This window comes from Eleutherodactylus coqui, chromosome 2 (genome assembly GCF_035609145.1).
Source record: "Eleutherodactylus coqui strain aEleCoq1 chromosome 2, aEleCoq1.hap1, whole genome shotgun sequence".
Classification (NCBI taxonomy): Eukaryota; Metazoa; Chordata; class Amphibia; order Anura; family Eleutherodactylidae; genus Eleutherodactylus; species Eleutherodactylus coqui.
Genome location: NC_089838.1, coordinates 7633620 through 7653349, shown reverse-complemented (window position 1 = coordinate 7653349; position 19730 = coordinate 7633620). Strand labels below are relative to the sequence as shown.

Sequence of the window (19730 nt, the reverse complement as noted above, 5' to 3'; positions counted from 1 at the left end):
CCAGCTCCTGGTCAGGCTGAAGCTGGTCTTGTACGGTTTGGATGTATCTGTGACATGTGTCCTGTTACTTGTTCTCTGTCCTGTTGCAGCTTGCTGTGTGATCTGTGCCTTGCTGTTCATGTCCGTTTGTATGTTTATTTTGTGTCAGTTTGGTCTTCTGAGTTTGTTTGCTATGTCTGCGCTAGGTTGGCCCATAGGGCCCTCTAGTAGATGTGTCTTGCTAGTGTAGGGACTGCAAGATATGAGGGGCCTTGCAGCTGAAGTTCATTGGCCAATGTACGAACTATCACCTCGCATTTATATTCAACTTATCATCTGCTATTAGTGTTTGCATTGTGGCTGCTGTGTATTTTGGCTCTGTGTGTCCTGTTCTGGTACGTGGCTCCTAGGATCAGCTAGGGCCGAGATCCGAAGACCGCTGGGCTGCCCTTATTGGGGCAATGTCCCCGCTTAGGTAGGGCCAGGTCAACCTCCTGGTAGCACAGGGTCAGTTTGCCTGAAACCTGTGTGCGTACCCAGTCCTTTCTATAGTCACGATCGTGTGGGCCCCGTGCTCACTTTGCCCACATGAACATAACAATAGGGTCATTTGTGGGGGCATCTATTATTCTGACACCCATGAGCCTTTGCAAGCCTCAAAATGTTGATAAGTTATGTTAAATGTAAACGTCTCCTAAATGGTTAAAAAAAAAAGTTTTCAAATGTGCATCCAGAATAAAGTAAACAGATGGAAATATATATCTTAGCAAAAAATGTGTAGAATATGTTTGCACATATTTGATATATTACAGTTGAAAATGTGGAAAAATAAATTTTTTTCCAAAATCTTCCCAATTTTGCCACTTTTAATAAAATATTCACAAATTCTATTTTTACCACCTAAATAAAGTACAATATGTGGTGAAAAAACATGTCAGAATCACTTGGATATGCAAAACCTTTACGGAGTTATTCTATGTTAAAGTGAAACATGTCAAATTTCCAAAATTTGGCCTGGTCACTAAGGGGTTTAGAGTTTAAAGAAGCAGTTGCTGATACCCGTCACCTTTTGTCAGGTGGCTGTCTCCTAAAGTGAACAGCTTTTTGCCCTAACACATTTGCACTGCATTGCGCTGCAAATGCAGCGGTTTTGCCGCAGTGCAGATATGCAACCGCAAACCGTGGCAGAACCGCCCTGTGTGAACCCCGGCTAATAATCCCGGAGGAGCCTCCATATTAGACCCTAACAGATCATCGAAATGTTTTGTTGAATATTCTACATCCCCGGCTCTGGGGAATTCCTTACAGCAACTGTGATTCCTTAGCTGCAGATTCTCAAACTGTTAGTTATATCATTAAGTCCAAAAAATGGTCTTTCTACCCATAATAGAGCATGAAGCGGCTCGGTGAAGGTGGCAGTGAAGGTGTGTAAGTGTCTGATGGGGTCACACAGCTCATAAAAGGTCAGCCGCCCGGCCTCATAATCCAGACAGATCCTGACTCTACTATTAATGATATTGTCAGTTAACCGAATCTCTTTACTATCATGTATCACTGAGTACTGATTATTAAACCAATACTTCCTCAAACACCAGGACTTGTTATTCTCTCCAATGGATGACTGCTGCCCCCTCCTGTCTATACTGGGGTAACACATCCCCACCCTCCACTCCTCTGATATACTGCCCTCCACATCCCAGTAATGTCGTCCTGAGGAGAATCCCCTCCTGCTCATCACCTGATAATCCTGGAATCTCTCTGCTGTTTCTGGACGGTTCTGGTTCTCTTGTGTCCCGGTTGCAGCTTTCAGGTCATCTGATATATGGATATAATTACCAGCTGTGCTTACATCTAGTAATATGTCTGCAGGACCCTCCACATAGATCCCCCTCCTTATACATCTTATTATGTTACATAATGTGTATAATGTGCCTGAGATTGCAGCCACATTTAGATCATCTACATCATGGAGCGGTTTATCATGTCCTCTTGTGTCCTCCTCACCTCCATCATGTCCCCCCGTGTCCCCATCACCTCCATCATGTCCCCCTGTGTCCCCATCACCTCCATCATGTCCCCCTGTGTCCTGAAGATCACACAAGTCCCCGGTGTCTGGTTCCTGTAAGACAGTCAGTGGATCAGTCATGTTACACAGCTCCTCCATGTGTCTCATCTTCCTGGACAGCTCGACCTTCTGTATTTCCAGATTCTGGATCAGAGTAGAGGATAAGAGTGACTCTTCCTTCTCCTGCCTGGAGATCTCGCTCAGGACCCTCTTCTCCAGATCGTCCAGCTGTCTTCTGATGTCTCTACACAGGGCAGTGACTCTCTCCGCTTCTGTAGTTGCTTTATCATGATCTTTTCTCCTGCGCTCCTCCAGACTCCGGACTCTTTCCTCAGTCTCCTCCCTCCTTGTGGTCAATTGCTGGAGAACATTTCTCATTCTCTCCTTTTTCTTCTCAGAGGCCTCATCCAGCATCTCCACCCGATGACCCCGATGTTCTCCAGCTAGACTGCAGGTCACACAGATACAAGCGGCGTCCTCAGTGCAATAATATTCCAGGATCTTCTTATGAACAGAACATTTCCTGTCCTCCAGGTTGGCGCTGGGCTCACATAAGACGTGTTCTGCTGACTTGCTGTGAATTCTCAGGTGTTTCTCGCACAGAGAAGCTTCACACAGCAGACAGGATTTAGCAGCCGGTACAGGAGAGTCCACACAGTAAGTGCAGAAGATCCCGGCTTCCGCCTGTGTCGGAGGAGTAATCAGGAAGTTCTCTATGATGTTACGCAGAGCCAAGTTCCTCATCAGTGCCGGCCGCCCCCGAGACCTTTGTCTGCATTCAGGACAGGAATAAACTCCAGCCTCGTCCTGTGTATCCAGCACACGATGAATACAGACCCGGCAGAAGTTGTGTCCACATCTCAGCATTACAGGATCTGTATAAGTGCTCAGACAGATGGAGCAGAGCAGCTCGTCTCTCACAGCAGCAGAGGCTGACAGAAGGAGAAAATGAAACTAAATGTACCTGACACTGGATAAAGATCAAAATTGTAGTCACACCCATTCATTTACCTCTAAAGGACACAGTAGTTTTTTCATCACCACGTTCTAAGGCTTTATTCACACAGGCATTGCGATTTCGGCCATTCGTATCGCGGCTGAAAATCGCATAAACAAGAGAAAGCTGCAACCAAGTTTTATCACCCATTCACATGTTTGGGTGCAGCATATATATACGTCACAGCTCGGAATTCCGTCAGTCGGGATAGAAAATTTAGTGATACTAAACTCTTTCCCCCTCCCTACCCATCCCTTTGCTGGCTGATTGCAGCAATAGAAGCTCCCATAGAAGCCTATTGGAGTGTAGTGGCCCAAAGTACATATATCTGGCCCCTCCATAACTGTCTTACATGTCATGTCTTTTATGTGGATGCTCTGTGCAAATTGTCTTGTCTTTAGTTATGTGTATTGCACAGCTGCAGCATGTAAGAGGTTAATGTCTGGGATATGTCTGGAAATTGTAAGCAATTGTCCTGTCACATGGGTATGTAAGGTATAAATAGGAGTGTAAGGTGGGAGTGAAAAGAGATTGCTGTGTCCTCCTCTGGTGTGCGTGTGTCCAGGAGCGGAGCCATACAGATAACTTAGACTGTAGGCCCGGTTTCATCCTGTGTCCCGGAGTGTGTGTGTCCAAGAGGCATATTAGCCTTTTACTCCCCACTTCTACACGAGCCAACCTAAACAACCAATCACCGTGAATCAGCCAAACCAAGTAACCAATCGCCATGAATCAGCCAACCCAGCAGCAGCTGCTAGCAAAGGGAGGTGGAGGGAGCTTAGTAGCGCTAGCAAGCTTTTATGGGAGCTGCCAGCTGATCACGGCCAAAAAATAGGGCAAGACCTATCTTTTCCGGCTATATGTAAAAGCAGCCGGCCGCAATAGGCAGCGTATGTGCTATCTTTTCCAGTCATCTGATTTTACGGGCCTCTTAGCAAACTTCAGGCTAATATACTTTAATTAGAAGATACTATTAGAGCTCAACCAGGATTTAAGAGACTATCAGAGTGTTCAGTTGTACACTTGGTATCAAAATAAAAGTGGTGACAGTCACGTACAGGCGAGGAGGAGGCTTAGATTGTGGAGCGACCGGTACCCAACTCTCTGAGACTCTGCAAGTCTACCGGACAAGCGACCATCACCTACGGTCACAATTCTACACCAATCCGCGAGGCCCAGCACTGCAAACCAATTTGTGCCGTACTGGACAGGAGGTGAGAGGAGAAGGGATGATATCTATCGAGCCCGCCTCTGTCCTCGATCACTCTGCAGTATTGCAAGCTTGAAGGTCTAGCAGCGCAATATATAAAATGTACAAAGATATACAAAAATAAATTATCACATGGGAGTATGAGGGATACAGGTAATACACTCAGCAGGTTTAACATAAACAGGAGAAATTAAAAGAAAGTTACCGGACTTGGATATCGGTCCAATGGGTCTGATTTCGGCGGTGCTCCTAGAACAAAGGACAACCCATATACCGTAGTATCGCTCCGTGGATTGCCAACTTGGACCTGTGGGGTCCCACATTTTAAAGTGTCCCTCAGTACACACCGTCTCCCCACCCCCTCTGAGGTCATACAGAGAAGGGAGGGCTGGATTTGTAGGAACTCTGAAAAATCATAATTCCCTAGTTTCAGCCTTATCTCGGCGAGAGGGCGGCCGATCGTGAATATCGGCCCAGCAGATTTTTAGTCATGACTGTACCTACACATAGAGTCTACTCATGTATATGGTCAGAGCTATATTTTCCCAGATATGCGGTTCTGGGTGTTCTGGGCATCGGACCTTACTGAGTGTAGATGCGTTTTGTTCCACTGATTCTAAAAATATTCATATCGGGATAGGACCTTCATAAGGCCCAAAATCTTTAATACCAAATTCCCCTCAGACGGTGCCCAATTGTCTGGGAAATTTTGCCCTAGATAAAGGCCCTTTTACACACAATGTGCAACACGCCATAGGGGTACCCTGGAAACTTCACAAATGTGGGGAGCTGGGAGGGTGAAGTGTTGGCTTGTCACGGCAGCACTTACCAGGCTCTGTTCCCAGAGGGATGACACATAGCCAAGGCCAGAGTAGGATTGCAGGCCACCATCCACACCCCTAGGGTAGGAAATGCCAATAAACCAGAAGATAGGTGTAGTAGTTATCACTCGTGACGCCACTGTTCCCACACACCGGTATGCTACATGGTGGAGAATAAGCACAGACACTTGTGTATAGTACCTCGGGTCCCCAGGAACAGTTAGGGCCCAGAATAACTTTACTTTAACCTCTCCAGTGCCGCAGCTTTGCAACACAAACACTGGGAATGACAAGACAAGATTGCACAGTGCATCTACATAAGACAAACATGTATGACATTTATGGAGGGGACCAGGATGATGTGCTGGGCCACTACAAATGATTATTGCTCAAAATTCAATCAAAAGCCATCTTTTGAGCAATAATCGTTGGGTGTAAACGTGCCCATTTTCACTTTTCTGCCAAGCGATGATTTTCAGTTCGGCATGAAATCCATCATTTGGCAGAAGAGCTGATAAGAAGGACCGCACACTTTGTTCTACCCAGGGAGCGCTGATTACATTGTCTCAACTGTCTGCCTCATGACAGAACAAGGGCAATTTATTCAGTAAACAGCGGGTGGTCTGTTCTCTGAATACGGCTCCCGGCAGGTCACAGGCTACTAATTGGTACTAATAGGCATTAGTACCAAGTAGTAGTTTATGCAAAATGATCACTCAAAAGCCATCTTTGTGTGTAACAGAGCCTTAAGTGAGCTTCCTAAGACTTCATTACCAAACAAATGTTTCAAAAAATGAGACCTCCTCATGCTAACTCCAGGTAAGGAGAGTTTTGGAGGCTGTAAGAGAATGGGGCTTATTTACATCCCAGCTAAGGTGAGGTAATGCAATTATCTCTCTAAAGGCAACATCCAGCAGGTCAAGGATAGCAAATTAGTATCTACCTGTCAAAAAGCCAGTTGTATTGACACCGGGACAAAGAATTTTCTGTCCTCTTGTATACCAAAGGCTTGCCAATTATCTGAGAGGAAGGGGGGATTAGAACATTGTAATTTACCCAGCCAGCGGCAACTGTCGGCAGACAACCTGTGGGGGACACGGTCGGCTTCCCTGGGGATGAGCTGGCCGGGGAGAGGACCAGGCAGTGTGGACAGCGTGGGAGGCCATCAGAGGAGGGCAGCAGTAGCATCTGTCAGCAGGCAGAGAGGTCCAGGCCCACAGTTTGACCCCTCGGTGATGTGCCAGCCTGGGGGCGAACGGGACTTCAGAAACAAAGCAGCACCATCACGATGAGTTCCTAGGAGCTTACCAGGCACCTTCGGGAACACGAGGCTGGAAGTGAGGAGGTCCCCTGCAGCTGCGGTCGGTGGTGATCGTGTAGCATCTGTATGGGCGGCATGCCGGCCCAGGACGAGCTAGGGCAATGGAGGGGACAACATTGGCAAATGGCAGACTGGAGCAACCGGAGAAATCTAGAGAACCTATGGGGGGTAGGCACGGCTTCGTTATGATGAGCAATTTCATCAGAGGAGGCAGTTAGGCTCAATACTTGGTGGGATCGCAAGGATATTGGGCTTTGGCTGAATGTGATGGCGTCATCCCGTTATGAGCAGCCCTTTCAGGGCGGAGCCAGGCCATCCCGCTCAGCTAGTGACACCAATTCTGCCAGTCAATCTGGATTGTCAGCGGGGCACAAACCAGGCTTCTGCTGGCAGTTTAATGATGGGCAGTGTAAATTTGGAGCAGACTGCAAGTTTAAGCACTGCTGCTCGTTTGCAATGGAGGATCGCACGGGTCGTCTTGTTGTTTCAAGCGCAGAAAAGGTATAAGGGCGGCTGGTGCTCGGCAAAGGGGCAACCCCAGCGAAACCTTGAGATGGCGCCGTTTCTAAATAGGGATCCTGATGCGGAAAATGCATGGTTATTGTTGGGTTTTACGGAAGCTTTTAGAATCCCCCCTCCAGCGCATCAGGTGGCTTTTTCAGTTAAGCATTTGCAGTCAGCTTTACATTATCCGACTGTTATTGGTGAAAAGTTGGCAAAGGTAGTGCTGTTGGGCCCTTTTCGTTTTCTTCCCCTTTTCAGATTTGGTGATACCGAAGAAGTCATGATTATTCTGATTGCAATCAAGAGAGAAGCTTTAGGTAATCTTTCACACGGGGTGTAATGGACCGCAGGACGCAGCATAGATGCTGATTGGTCAATTAGTACAGATCTTGTTGTTTTTTTAAAACGACGGAATTAGGCCTCTTTCACGCGAGCGTATGCATTTTAGGGTCGACCGTACGCACCGTAAAATCGCATGAATCAAGAATTGCCGTGATCGCGGCCCGAACCTTCGCTGCGTATTTTCTGCCATTCACACGGGCGGTTGCAGAAATCCTCAGAATGACTACTAATGGTTAAATAGAGCCGGCTGTCTTCTTTTCCAAGTGTTGTACGCCAAGTTACTCCACGCCCCTCCCTTTTTCCCGGTTTCTTTAAAGTCTATGGGAACTTCCAGTGCATCACGGCAAAAGATAGGGCAATACCTACCTGTTGATGCGGCGTATAAAATCGCGACTGAAAGCGGTCGCCAATGTGCTATATTTTCCGAGTGCAATTTTTTTTGCGCACTCAAAAATGTGTGAGTTTTTTGGCGGTGCTGAATAGCGGCGTATATACAGTCATGTGTGTAGGGCATTAGTCTGGGGAAGAGCTGCAGAATTTATGGTGATTTTTTAATTTATTTATTTTTCACAGATTTTAATTGTAGAATTACATTTCCTGTAAGTTAGAAATCCGTAACAAGAATTCCACAAGACGTCCTTAATTCCACAGCAGAAAACGTTTCCACTGCGGATTTTAATCTTGCGGTTTTGAAGTAAAGACGCGCGGATTTTAAAAAGTGCGCAGATCAAGCCCCATTGGGATAACATTGTGGCGCAGAAATGTCTGCGTGTCCGAATTCCATCCTGCGTGAAACAACAGCAGAATGTCTCCTCAGACAGAAAAGTCTGTAACATGTCAGCAAGCAGTCCACCACAGCTCCACAAGTATGAGGCCTCTTTCACACGACCGTATGCGTCTTTACTCTCGGCCGATCGCCGCTAAAAATCGCATACATGAATAATAGCCACGATTGAGTCCTGAGCTTAATTAGTGTTTTCTCATCCATTCGCACGGGCGGTGTATCAGCTGTCGGAGAGTCCTTCCCTGACTATACGTTATGGCTCGCTGCAGCCACGCAAACAATTTGCACCAAAAGCCCAGTTCCTTTTTACTTTGGCCAGGAAACCATCTCTTGAGGCCAGCAGCTTCCAGCACACTTAGCTGCACCCGGCCTCCCTCTGTCTGCAGCTTTGCAGACATTATGGCCCAGGTAATTACCCAGCCTCTGCACCTGAGGAGCTTACCTCCCCATAATAAGACCTGGAGTGGAGGGAGTGGAATGAACAGCCCCACTACCAACCTGCCATCCATTCCAAAAAAAAACAGGCCCCAAACACATTTTACCTTTGCTGGAGATCACATCACACCCTGGTTCTTCCCTGTGTCTCACGTAGTGAGACACGAACTCCCTTCATACCTACTGGGCGTAACATCTGGATTATACCAGTGAAATATACCAAGTGTCCATTATTAACCCCTTTAGTGTCTCACACAGCAAAATAATACACTGCAGCGCCGAAATCCCTCGGTCGGAAGAAATACTCGGAATGACTACTAATGCCTAAATAGAGGCACCTGTCATCTTTTCCCAGTGTTGGACGCAGGTAAACTCCCTCCTCTCCCTTTTTTTCAGCTCTCATAGGAGTCTACGGGAGCTTCCAGCGTTTCTCAGTATAAAATCGGTCGCCGATGTGCTATTTTTACTAATAGCGGCACCATTACTACTGGGACCACTGAGAGGCACTTTTACTACTGAGACCACTGGGGGCCGCTATTACTACTGGGGTACTGAGAGGGGCCGCTGAGGGTATCCAAGTGTACTTGTGGCACAATTACGATAGGGGTGTCTTTTTTCATTAGTTTCATATTTGGAGTCCACTCCGTTATTTAATACTCCAAATATAACACTACTAATGTAAGTAAACGGTTCCGTTTGTTTCCGTTCGCGGGGCCGTGCTGTTTTAAGCAGCTGTGATGAAACCCCATCACATAATCACACAACATAGTTAGTAACTCTGATGCTCCAAATTGAATTGCATTCTTGCCAGATTTAGGGCTTATTCAGATGACCGTATATCGGCTCGGTTTTCACGCCGAGCCGATATACGGTGTCCTTGTCTGCAGGGGGGGAGGATGGAAGAGCTAGGAGCAGGGACTAAGCTCCCGCCCCTTCCCCACCCCTCGCCACTACTTGCAATGGGAGGGGCAGAATAGGGGCGGGGCTAAGCACCGGGACTTAGCTCCGCCCCGTCTCGCCCCCACCTATTGCAAATAGTGGCAAGGGGCGGAGAGGGGGTGGGAGCTCAGTTCCTGCTCCTGGCTCTGCCATCCTCCTCCCCCTGCAGACAAAGACACCGTATATCGGCTCGGCATGAAAAGTGTAATGGTGTATTGCCACTACTAAAGGGTGTATCCATATCATTATGTAATGTCACTTTTGTGCGAGAGGTAAACTGACATTTTTTATTACACGATACTTGCTGTATATAGATGATGTTCTTTGATTGTTATTGCGCAAGATTTGGAGACTATGTTCTGGCGCCTGTGACCAATGACGGGTCTGTACGCTGTGATGAAGGCTGACCAGTGATGATGTAAAGGTATTGGCTCTTCATCTTGGGAGAGGCCTATATGACTGATGTTAATTTGTATCACTATTTATATGAGACACTTGTATGTATGTTTATGCTTGACAAAGACCTTTTGGTTGAAGTGTCGCGGAACCTTCCTTTGCGGAACCACGGCTTACTTAATTTGGAATGTTTACACCCTTCCATATTAATTCTGAATTGATAATGCGCATAAGAAGTTTCCACACTGACACGAGGTTCAGCATGCATAGCTTCCTCAATTCTAACTTTAATGATCGGCGTGTAGCCTATTTTAAGAGTTTAACACATCCGCCCATCTGGGCAGGTCAAAGATTACATAGATACAACGTATTGTTTAATTATTGGATAAGCATCTTGCAATTCTTCCATCCTCCGGTCCTCTGTGATTGGCCATCAGGTGGTGGATGAAATGAGTGGGTTGTCTTGGAGCCACGTGTGGTTCCTTCGATATGATTGGATGTTACATCATGAGTTAATAATAGCATAGACCTCCCATGTTATTCGCGTCTGTTTCCAGTAAAGTCGCTGGGGAAATTTTTGCGGTAACTTGAAAGCGGAAGCTTGTCTCAGATTCGGTTCATTGTCTACTTCCTAGTTCCTTTAATCACCCATGCAACCGGACAAACAGATATATTTATATCTTGGTTGCGTGCTAAATTCCATCCAGCAGAGTTTATAAAACAGATATTTCATATAAGCGGAAGTACCTATTGCATAACTGTAAGAACATTATATTTGTAGCAAGACAGAAAGCAAATATGTATACAGAATGTTAAATTGACAACTGTCTACTGCCAAGGCCCACCGATCCATATAGATATATACTGGGCTTCCACCACAGAAGCTGCAATGTACCCACTTCGCTTATAGGGAGATGAAGAACCAATGTAATGGACTCCAACCCTAGGGTATTACTTCAGGGTAATGGCTCTCTACCCAAGCACATGGCTGGTGTTGGGAGGGTGTAGTGCAGGGACCTGTCACGGTGGCACTTACCAACTCCCGGCTCCGGAGGGAGTTACCGCAGCAGAGGACAGGGCCAGTAGTCCTCAGGATGAGGGGGGTAGTAGTTGTCAGTACGTGACGCCACCGTTCCACAAACCAGCATTCAAACACGGCGGATCAAGAAAACACAAGACAAGTGTATGGTACCTCGGGTCCTCAGGAACGGTAGAGGCCAGGTAAAACTTTACTTAGAAAACTTTCCAAACAGGTAATGACAGGTACATTTACGGCAGTAGTTACAGGCAGAAGCTCAGAGGTTGGGGGCAAAAACCTACTGATTTCTATCTCGTATGCCTGTTCTCCTGTTCACTGCACTAAGGCTACTCTCACACATTCGTTTTTCACCGCAGCATTCAGAATGCCGCGGTAATCGCAGTACAAGGCTCCCATTGGTTTTAGTGGAGCCTCGCAGACCTGTGCTCTATCGTGGCGGTTTCTAATGCCGTGATTTTCCAGCACTGGTTGCTCTGTTTTAGCGTGATTAGCGCGCCTCATCACATAAGGGAAGTTGAGGAATTTTGCCGATGGCATGCTTGAGCGCGGCCTTGGACTTGGCAAACGAGTGAATGAAGTGAAGAGAATGCTAGTTCCTCCCTGGTGGCGTTCAGCGGGCAGCGGGCGGTACTCGCACTCTCACACCAACTCCTTCCCTGCATTTCTTGCATCACAGCAAAAATAATTTAGGTAGCTGAAGAAAAAAATAGGGCAGTAAAACCACCAGATGGGTGAAACCCCTAAAAAGTATCTGGTTCTGTAGGACTGAAACAACCTGCCCTTAACCCCTTACTGACAGCCCAGCCCTTAACCCCTTACTGACGGCCCAGCCCTTAACCCCTTACTGACAGGCCCAGTGCCTTTTTACGGTCTAGCTAAGTGGGCTTTAATCATAAGTCCCATTTACACCAGCCGATGATCGCTAAAAGATCGCTCAAACAACAGCCTGAGTGACATCTTTAAGGGATCATTTTGCATAAACTATTAAGTAGCTACTTAAGAGCAATTAAGTGTGTAAATGAAGCCTTCCCTGAATGCAGTTAATAGCCGGAGGGCTTTTATCTGCACTCAAATCCTTTGTTCTCCACGGGAAACAATGCTATCAGCACTCCCCGTGGAGAACTGCTGAGAAGGCTGATGGACGATTTTTAGGCTAGACTGAATTTAATCAGCTAGCAGTGCCTGAAAAGCACACGATGGGCGCACATTTAGACGCAACGATTATCGCTAAAAAGATCGCTGCTTAGTGATTTATTTGCGATCATCGGCTGGTGTAAATGGGCCTCTAGAGGACGTAAAAACATGCATCCTCTTTAGATTAAAGCCATGTGGGCTGAGGACGTGACAGCTCCATGCTGTAGGTGCCCGGAGATAGCTGATAACATGGAGCCAGGGGCGTAACTATAGGGGATGGGGTTGCAGCCGGGCCCAGGAGCCTTAGGGGGCCCATGAGACCTTTCTTCTCCATATGGGAGCCCAGTACTATGAATAAAGCATTATAGTTGGGGTCCTGTTACAGGTTTTGCATTGGGACCCTGGACCTTCAAGTTATGCCTCTGCATGGAGCTGTTACGGTGGGTGGTGGGGAGCCCCCCTCCCCCCCACCAGCAGTGCAATCAGCGCTATCCCGCGGATAGTGCCAATCGCATTAAAGTAAATAAAGAGTTTTTAAAAAGTTAGTTTCAGCTCCTCTCATGGATCGCTGAAACTACTCACCCCCCTCTTCCATGATGTCCCGCGATGATCTGGTCCTGAGCATACCCTTCTACACACGCACGCCAAAGAAAAAAAGAAGGTGGATGCGCAGAAGAGGAGATCGGCGCGGGACATTTGAAATCGCCTGGTTCCCGGCTACTGAAGGTCGTTTTGGCCGCTCAAGGGCTCTACAAGTGGGCAATGGGGCCTAAATCACCTTCAAGCAGAATGTCTGTTGTGAAACCCACCGGCTGCTCCTTTCGGTTTGGGCCCCCGTTGTGCATACAGATAGAAGATTAGGGCCACAATGGGGATGTTTTCTGAACACAAACAGGGGGATCCATTTTGGGGTGTAGATTTTCATTTTTATGTGTACTATAGAAAAAAAATCTGTCTTTGAAATGACACATTTGCAAAAATACCAAATTTTATTTTTTCTCCTCTAAATTGCATTAATTCCTGAAAAAAAACTGTGGGGTCAAAATACTCCTGCCCCCTCAGTGGATATATTAAGGGGTGTAGTTTGTAAAATGGGGTCATTTGTGGGGTATCTATCATTCTGACACTCATGAGCCTTTACAATCTTGGCTTGGGGCAGGAAAACAAAGTTTTCCTCAAAATGTCGATAAGTAATGTTAAATTTGAACATCTCCTAAATGGTTAAAAAACAAAACAAAGTTTTCAAATGTGAGCCAGAATAAAGTAAACAGATGGAAATATATATCTTAGCAAAAAAAAATTGTACAGTATGTTTGCACATATTTGAGATATTACAGTTGAAAATGTGAAATAAATAACATTTTTTTCAAAATGTTCCCAATTTTGGCACTTTTAATAAATATTCACAAATCCTATCAGTCTATTTTTACTACCTAAATGAAGTACAACATGTGGCGAAAAAACATGACAGAATCACTGGGATATGCAAAACTTTACAGAGTTATTCTATGTTATAGAGACACTTGTCAAATTTTCAAAATTTGGCTCCGTCACTAAGGCACAAACAGGCTTGGTCACTGTAGGGGGTCTTTCAAGGGAGACCACTGCTGATGTTGCCCGGGTCCAGCAGCTCCTTCTTCAGCAGTAGTAACATCTACGTTAGCCGTGACACCTTTTCCCGTGGTAGTGGTGGAGGTTACGGGGAACATTTGGTGGGTAACATTAGAAGGGGGCCTATTGCCGGGGACACATTGTCCGCGGGGTCTGGGGCCCCGACAAGCAAGACAATCTTCCCGATAGCAGGGATTCTGCTGCCCGCAACTGGGACAATCCCAAGCCGGACCCCTGAAAGGATTATTGTCCGGTGCTGGGGGAGCCGTAGAAGATGCGGGAGTTGGGTAGGCAGGTGGAAGTTCTTCTGCAAGGTTTGGATAAAGACTCGTAGGAATTGACGGGGTTGGTGGACGGGCCAGAGGACAATAAACAACTATACCTTCCCTGGCCTCCGTGTCCCAGTGTTCGTCTTGGGCTTTCCTAGATAAGTCTATTATGGCCTTGATACCTTTTTCCAGCTTTAAGTCACGTAGCATTTTAGCATTTTTATCTTTAAATTGGGACCAAAATTCAATTGAAGGTTCCCGCCTTTTTAAGTCCTATTTGTCTGTATATCTTATAGGCTTGTTTACTGATATCCTCCCCCTCCCTCTCTCTTATTATTTCGATAGGAGTAAGATAGGTTTTAGACTGTTCTGCCCCCATCTTAATATGCTCACTATTCTTCACTAAGTATTCAGGACACTATATCACACAGTACTTTTTAGGAGGACACACAGTCTTCCTTGTCCTGGAATAGTTTTACAGCGTCTTCCAGCAATCACACAGATTACTTTGGAGGGTTCAGGGGAGACCACACTTCACCTCTCAGGGAACTTTTGGTGATATTATAACAAAGCCAACAAAAACAGATAATTGCCAACTAGAGATGAGCGAGCACCAAAATGCTCGGGTGCTCGTTACTCGGGACGAAATTATCGCGATGCTCGAGGGTTCGTTTCGAGTAACGAACCCCATTGAAGTCAATGGGCGACCCGAGCATTTTTGTATTTCGCTGATGCTCGCTAAGGTTTTCATGTGTGAAAATCTGGGCAATTCAAGAAAGTGATGGGAACGACACAGCAACGGATAGGGCAGGCGAGGGGCTACATGTTGGGCTGCATCTCAAGTTCACAGGTCCCACTATTAAGTCACAATACCGGCAAGAGTGGGCCCCCCCCCCCCTCCCAACAACTTTTACTTCTGAAAAGCCCTCATTAGCATGGCATACCTTAGCTAAGCACCACACTACCTCCAACAAAGCACAATCACTGCCTGCATGACACTCCGCTGCCACTTCTCCTGGGTTACATGCTGACCAACCACCCCCCCCACGACCCAGTGTCCACAGCGCACACCAAACTGTCCCTGCCCAGCCTTCAGCTGCCCTCATGCCACGCCACCCTCATGTCTATTTATAAGTGTGTCTGCCACAGGAAAACCAGGCACACACTGCAGAGGGTTGGCATGGCTAGGCAGCGACCCCCCCCCCCCCCATAAAAGGGGCGGGGCGATAGTCCACAATGCTGTACAGAAGCAATGAGAAATCCAATCCTGTGCCACCTCCATCTGGAGCTGCACACGTGGGCATAGCAATGGGGAACCTATGTGCCACACACTATTCATTCTGTCAAGGTGTCTGCATGCCCCAGTCAGACCGCGGTTTTTTATAAATAGTCACAGGCAGGTACAACTCCGCAATGGGAATTCCGTGTGCACCCACAGCATGGGTGGCTCCCTGGAACCCACCCGCTGTACATAAATGTATCCCATTGCAGTGCCCATCACAGCTGAGGTAATGTCGTGGTTAATGCAGGTGGGCTTCGGCCCACACTGCATGCCCCAGTCACACTGGGGTTCTTTACAAGTGGACAGATGTAGTAACAACTCCCTGTGGACCCACAGCATGGGTGGGTGCCAGGAAGCCACCGGCGGTACATAAAAATATCCCATTGCATTGCCCAACACAGCTGAGGTAGTAATGTCGTGCTTAATACAGGTGGGCTTCGGTCCACACTGCATGCCCCAGTCTGACTGGGGTTCTTTACAAGTGGACAGATGTAGGTTAAACTCCGTGTGCACCTACAGCATGGGTGGCTCCCTGGAACCCACCGGTAGTACATAAAAATATCCCATTGCATTGCCCAACACAGCTGAGGTAGTAATGTCGTGCTTAATGCAGGTGGGCTTCGGCCCACACTGCATGCCCCAGTCAGACTGGTAATATGTACCTTAACAGTAACCTCGTTGGTGGTAATGTGGTGGTGACTGCGGACCTAGTAGCGCGGTTTTATGTAGTTGGTTTTCGGAATGTGGCCAGGATTAAGTGGGCCGTGGCGGGGGGATGGTGGTGGTGCTCTCTTGTTGTGTCGTTAAAGGTGAAATTCTTGGACTGCCACCAGACGGACCAATGCAAAGGTATTTGCCAAGAATGTTTTCATTGTTGGAGGAGGAGGGGGATGTTTTGGAGGCACTATGTGTCCTCTACACGTGTCCGTGGTTATATGCACCTTAACAGTAACAGCGTTGGTGGGAAATGGCCTCGCCGCCATCATGTCTTTGTGAAGCCTCTGTTTCCACACCCCAGTGACATACCATTAGCAGCGGTATAGGCAGAGCCCAGAATTATTAACATTTCAGCGGTAGCATTAGGGACAGGCCCCACTAACATATCACTAGCAGCAGTATAGGGGGAGCGCAGTCTTAGTTCCATTTCAGTAATAGTAGCACTCAAGACAGGCCCCAGTAACATTCCCATTGCAGCAGTTTAGGGAGATAACAGTCTCTTTCACATTTCAGTAGCTGCAGTATAGACAAGGCCCCAGTTACATTTATGTAGCTAAAGTGTAGGCCAACCCCACACACCTTTCCGTACCATGAGTGCAGGCGAAGAACATAGAAATTACTATGATTACACTGTAGGTGAGGGCCCAAAAAAATTGGTGTACCAACAGTACTAATGTACCTCAGAAAAAATTGGCCATGCCCAACCAAGATGGCAGGTGAAACCCATTAATCGCTTTGGTTAATGTGGCTTAAGTGGTAACTAGGCCTGGAGGCAGCCCAGTTGAACGAAAAATTGGTTCAAGTTAAAGTTCCAACGCTTTTAAGAGCATTGAAACGTATAAAAATTGTTTAGAAAAATTATATGAGTGAGCCTTGTGGCCCTAAGAAAAATTGCCCGTTCGGCGTGATTACGTGAGGTTTCAGGAGGAGGAGCAGGAGGAGGAGGAGGAATATTATACACAGATTGATGAAGCAGAAATGTCCCCGTTTTGGATGGTGAGAGAGAACGATGCTTCCATCCACGGGTGCAGCCTACGTATTGCTTAGGCATCGCTGCTGTCCGCTGGTGGAGAAGAGAAGTCTGGTGAAATCCAGGCTTTGTTCATCTTGATGAGTGTAAGCCTGTCGGCACTGTCGGTTGACAGGCGGGTACGCTTATCTGTGATGATTCCCCCAGCCGCACTAAACACACTCTCTGACAAGACGCTAGCCGCAGGACAAGCAAGCACCTCCAGGGCATACAGCGTGAGTTCAGGCCACGTGTCCAGCTTCAACACCCAGTAGTTGTAGGGGGCAGAGGCGTCACCGAGGACGGTGCTGCAATCGGCTACGTACTCCCTCACCATCCTTTTACAGTGCTCCCGCCGACTCAGCCTTGACTGGGGAGCGGTGACACAGTCTTGCTGGGGAGCCATAAAGCTGTCAAAGGCCTTAGAGAGTGTTCCCCTGCCTGCGCTGTACATGCTGCCTGATCTCTGCGCCTCCCCTGCTACCTGGGCCGCGGAAATGCGCCTTCGGCCACTAGCGCTGTCGGATGGGAAGTTTACCATCAGTTTATCCACCAGCGCCCTGTGGTATAGCATCATTCTTGAACCCCTTTCCTCTTCGGGAATGAGAGTGCAAAGGCTCTCCTTATACCGTGGATCGAGCAGTGTGTACACCCAGTAATCCGTAGTGGCCAGAATGCGTGTAACGCGAGGGTCACGAGAAAGGCATCCTAACATGAAGTCAGCCATGTGTGCCAGGGTACCTGTATGCAACACATGGCTGTCCTCACTAGGAAGATCACTTTCAGGATCCTCCTCCTCCTCTGGCCATACACGCTGAAAGGATGACAGGCAAGCAGAATCTGTCCCCTCAGCAGTGGGCCAAGCTGTCTCTTCCCCCTTCTCCTCATGCTCCTCCTCCTCAACGCGCTGAGATATAGACATCTCTCTGACTATCCAGCGACATACTGTCTTCCCCCGCCTCTGTTTCTGATTCCAAAGCGTCTGCCTTTATGCTTTGCAGGGAACTTCTCAAGAGGCATAGCAGAGGAATGGTGACGCTAATGATTGCAGCATCGCCGCTCACCACCTGGGTAGACTCCTCAAATTTTCCAAGGACCTGGCAGATGGCTCCCAACCAGGGCAATCTTCTGTAAATAATTGAGGAGGCTGACTCCCACTGCGCCGCGCAAGTTGGAGTTGGTATTCCACTATAGCTCTACGCTGCTCATAGAGTCTGGACAACATGTGGAGCGTAGAGTTCCACTGTGTGGGCACGTCGCACAGCAGTCGGTGCACTGGCAGATTAAACCGATGTTGCAGGGTCCGCAGGGTGGCAGCGTGCGTGTGGGATTTGCGGAAATGTGCGCAGAGCTGGCGCACCTTTCCGAGCAGGTATGACAAGTGGGGGTAGCTTTTCAGAAAGCGCTGAACCACCAAATTAAAGACATGGGCCAGGCATGGCACGTGCGTGAGGCTGCCGAGCTGCAGAGCCGCCACCAGGTTACGGCCATTGTCACACACGACCATGCCCGGTTGGAGGCTCAGCGGCGCAAGCCAGCGGTCGGTCTGCTCTGTCAGACCCTGCAGCAGTTCGTGGGCCGTGTGCCTCTTTTCTCCTAAGCTGAGTAGTTTCAGCACGGCCTGCTGACGCTTGGCCACCGCTGTGCTGCCACGCCGCGTGACACCGACTGCTGGCGACGTGCTGCTGCTGACACATCTTGATTGCGAGACAGAAGTTGCGGAGGAGGAGGAGGAGGAGGGTGCTTTAGTGGAGGAAGCATACACCCCCGTAGATACCACCACCGAGCTGGGGCACACAATTCGGGCGGTGGGTAGGACGTGAGCGGTCCCAGGCTCTGACTCTGTCCCAGCCTCCAGTAAATTCACCCAATGTGCCGTCAGGGAGATATAGTGGCCCTGCCCGCCTGTGCTTGTCCACATGTCTGTTGTTAAGTGGACCTTGGCAATAACCGCGTTGGTGAGTGTGCGTACAATGTTGCGGGAGACGTGGTCGTGCAGGCCTGGGACGGCACATCGCGAAAAGTAGTGGCGACTGGGAACCGAGTAGCGCGGGGCCGCCGCTGCCATCATGCTTTTGAAAGCCTCCGTTTCCACAAGCCTATACGGCAGCATCTCTAGGCTGATCAATTTTGCAATGTGCACGTTTAACGCTTGAGCGTGCGGGTGCGTGGCGTCGTACTTGCGCTTGCGCTCAAACAGTGGCGCTAGCGACGTCTGGACGCTGCGCTGAGAGACATTGCTGGATGGGGCCGAGGACAGCGGAGGTGAGGGTGTGGGTGCAGGCCAGGAGACGGTACTGCCTGTGTCCTCAGAGGGGGGTTGGATCTCAGTGGCAGGTTGGGGCACAGGGGGAGAGGCAGTGGTGCAAACCGGAGGCGGTGAACGGGCATCGTCCCACCTTGTGGGGTGCTTGGCCATCATATGCCTGCGCATGCTGTTGGTGGTGCCTCCCCAGCTGATCTTGGCGCGACAAAGGTTGCACACCACTGTTCGTCGGTCGTCTGGCGTCTCTGTGAAAAACTGCCACACCGTAGAGCACCTTGACCTCTGCAGGGTGGCATGGCGCGAGGGGGCGCTTTGGGAACCAGTTGGTGGATTATTCGGTCTGGCCCTGCCTCTACCCCTGGCCACCGCACTGGCTCGGCCTGTGCCCACACCCTGACTTGGGCCTCCGCGTCCTCGCCCGCGTTCACGTCCTATAGGCCTACCCCTACCCCTCAGCATGGTGTATTACCAGTGATTTGATTTCCCAGCCAGGAAATAAATTGGCGCAAGCCTGCAGGCCAAATAGAATTTTTTCCCTTTTTTTTTAAAGGAAAGGCCCACTGCCTATATTCAATCAATAATAAATGTGTTGTGGCCCTGCAGTGTGTCA

At 48.4% G+C, this 19730-nt stretch overlaps 1 protein-coding gene across 1 annotated transcript; it reads right to left on the bottom strand.

Moving 5' to 3' along the window:
- Positions 1 to 1300: 1300 nt before the first annotated feature.
- On the bottom strand, positions 1301 to 6470 carry LOC136609890 (E3 ubiquitin/ISG15 ligase TRIM25-like). The gene is made up of 2 exons (XM_066589181.1): positions 6381 to 6470; positions 1301 to 2998 (listed from the first exon to the last, which is right to left on the bottom strand). The coding sequence occupies exons 1-2, from the start codon at positions 6468 to 6470 to the stop codon at positions 1301 to 1303; spliced, it is 1788 nt and encodes a 595-aa protein (XP_066445278.1).
- Positions 6471 to 19730: the final 13260 nt, after the last annotated feature.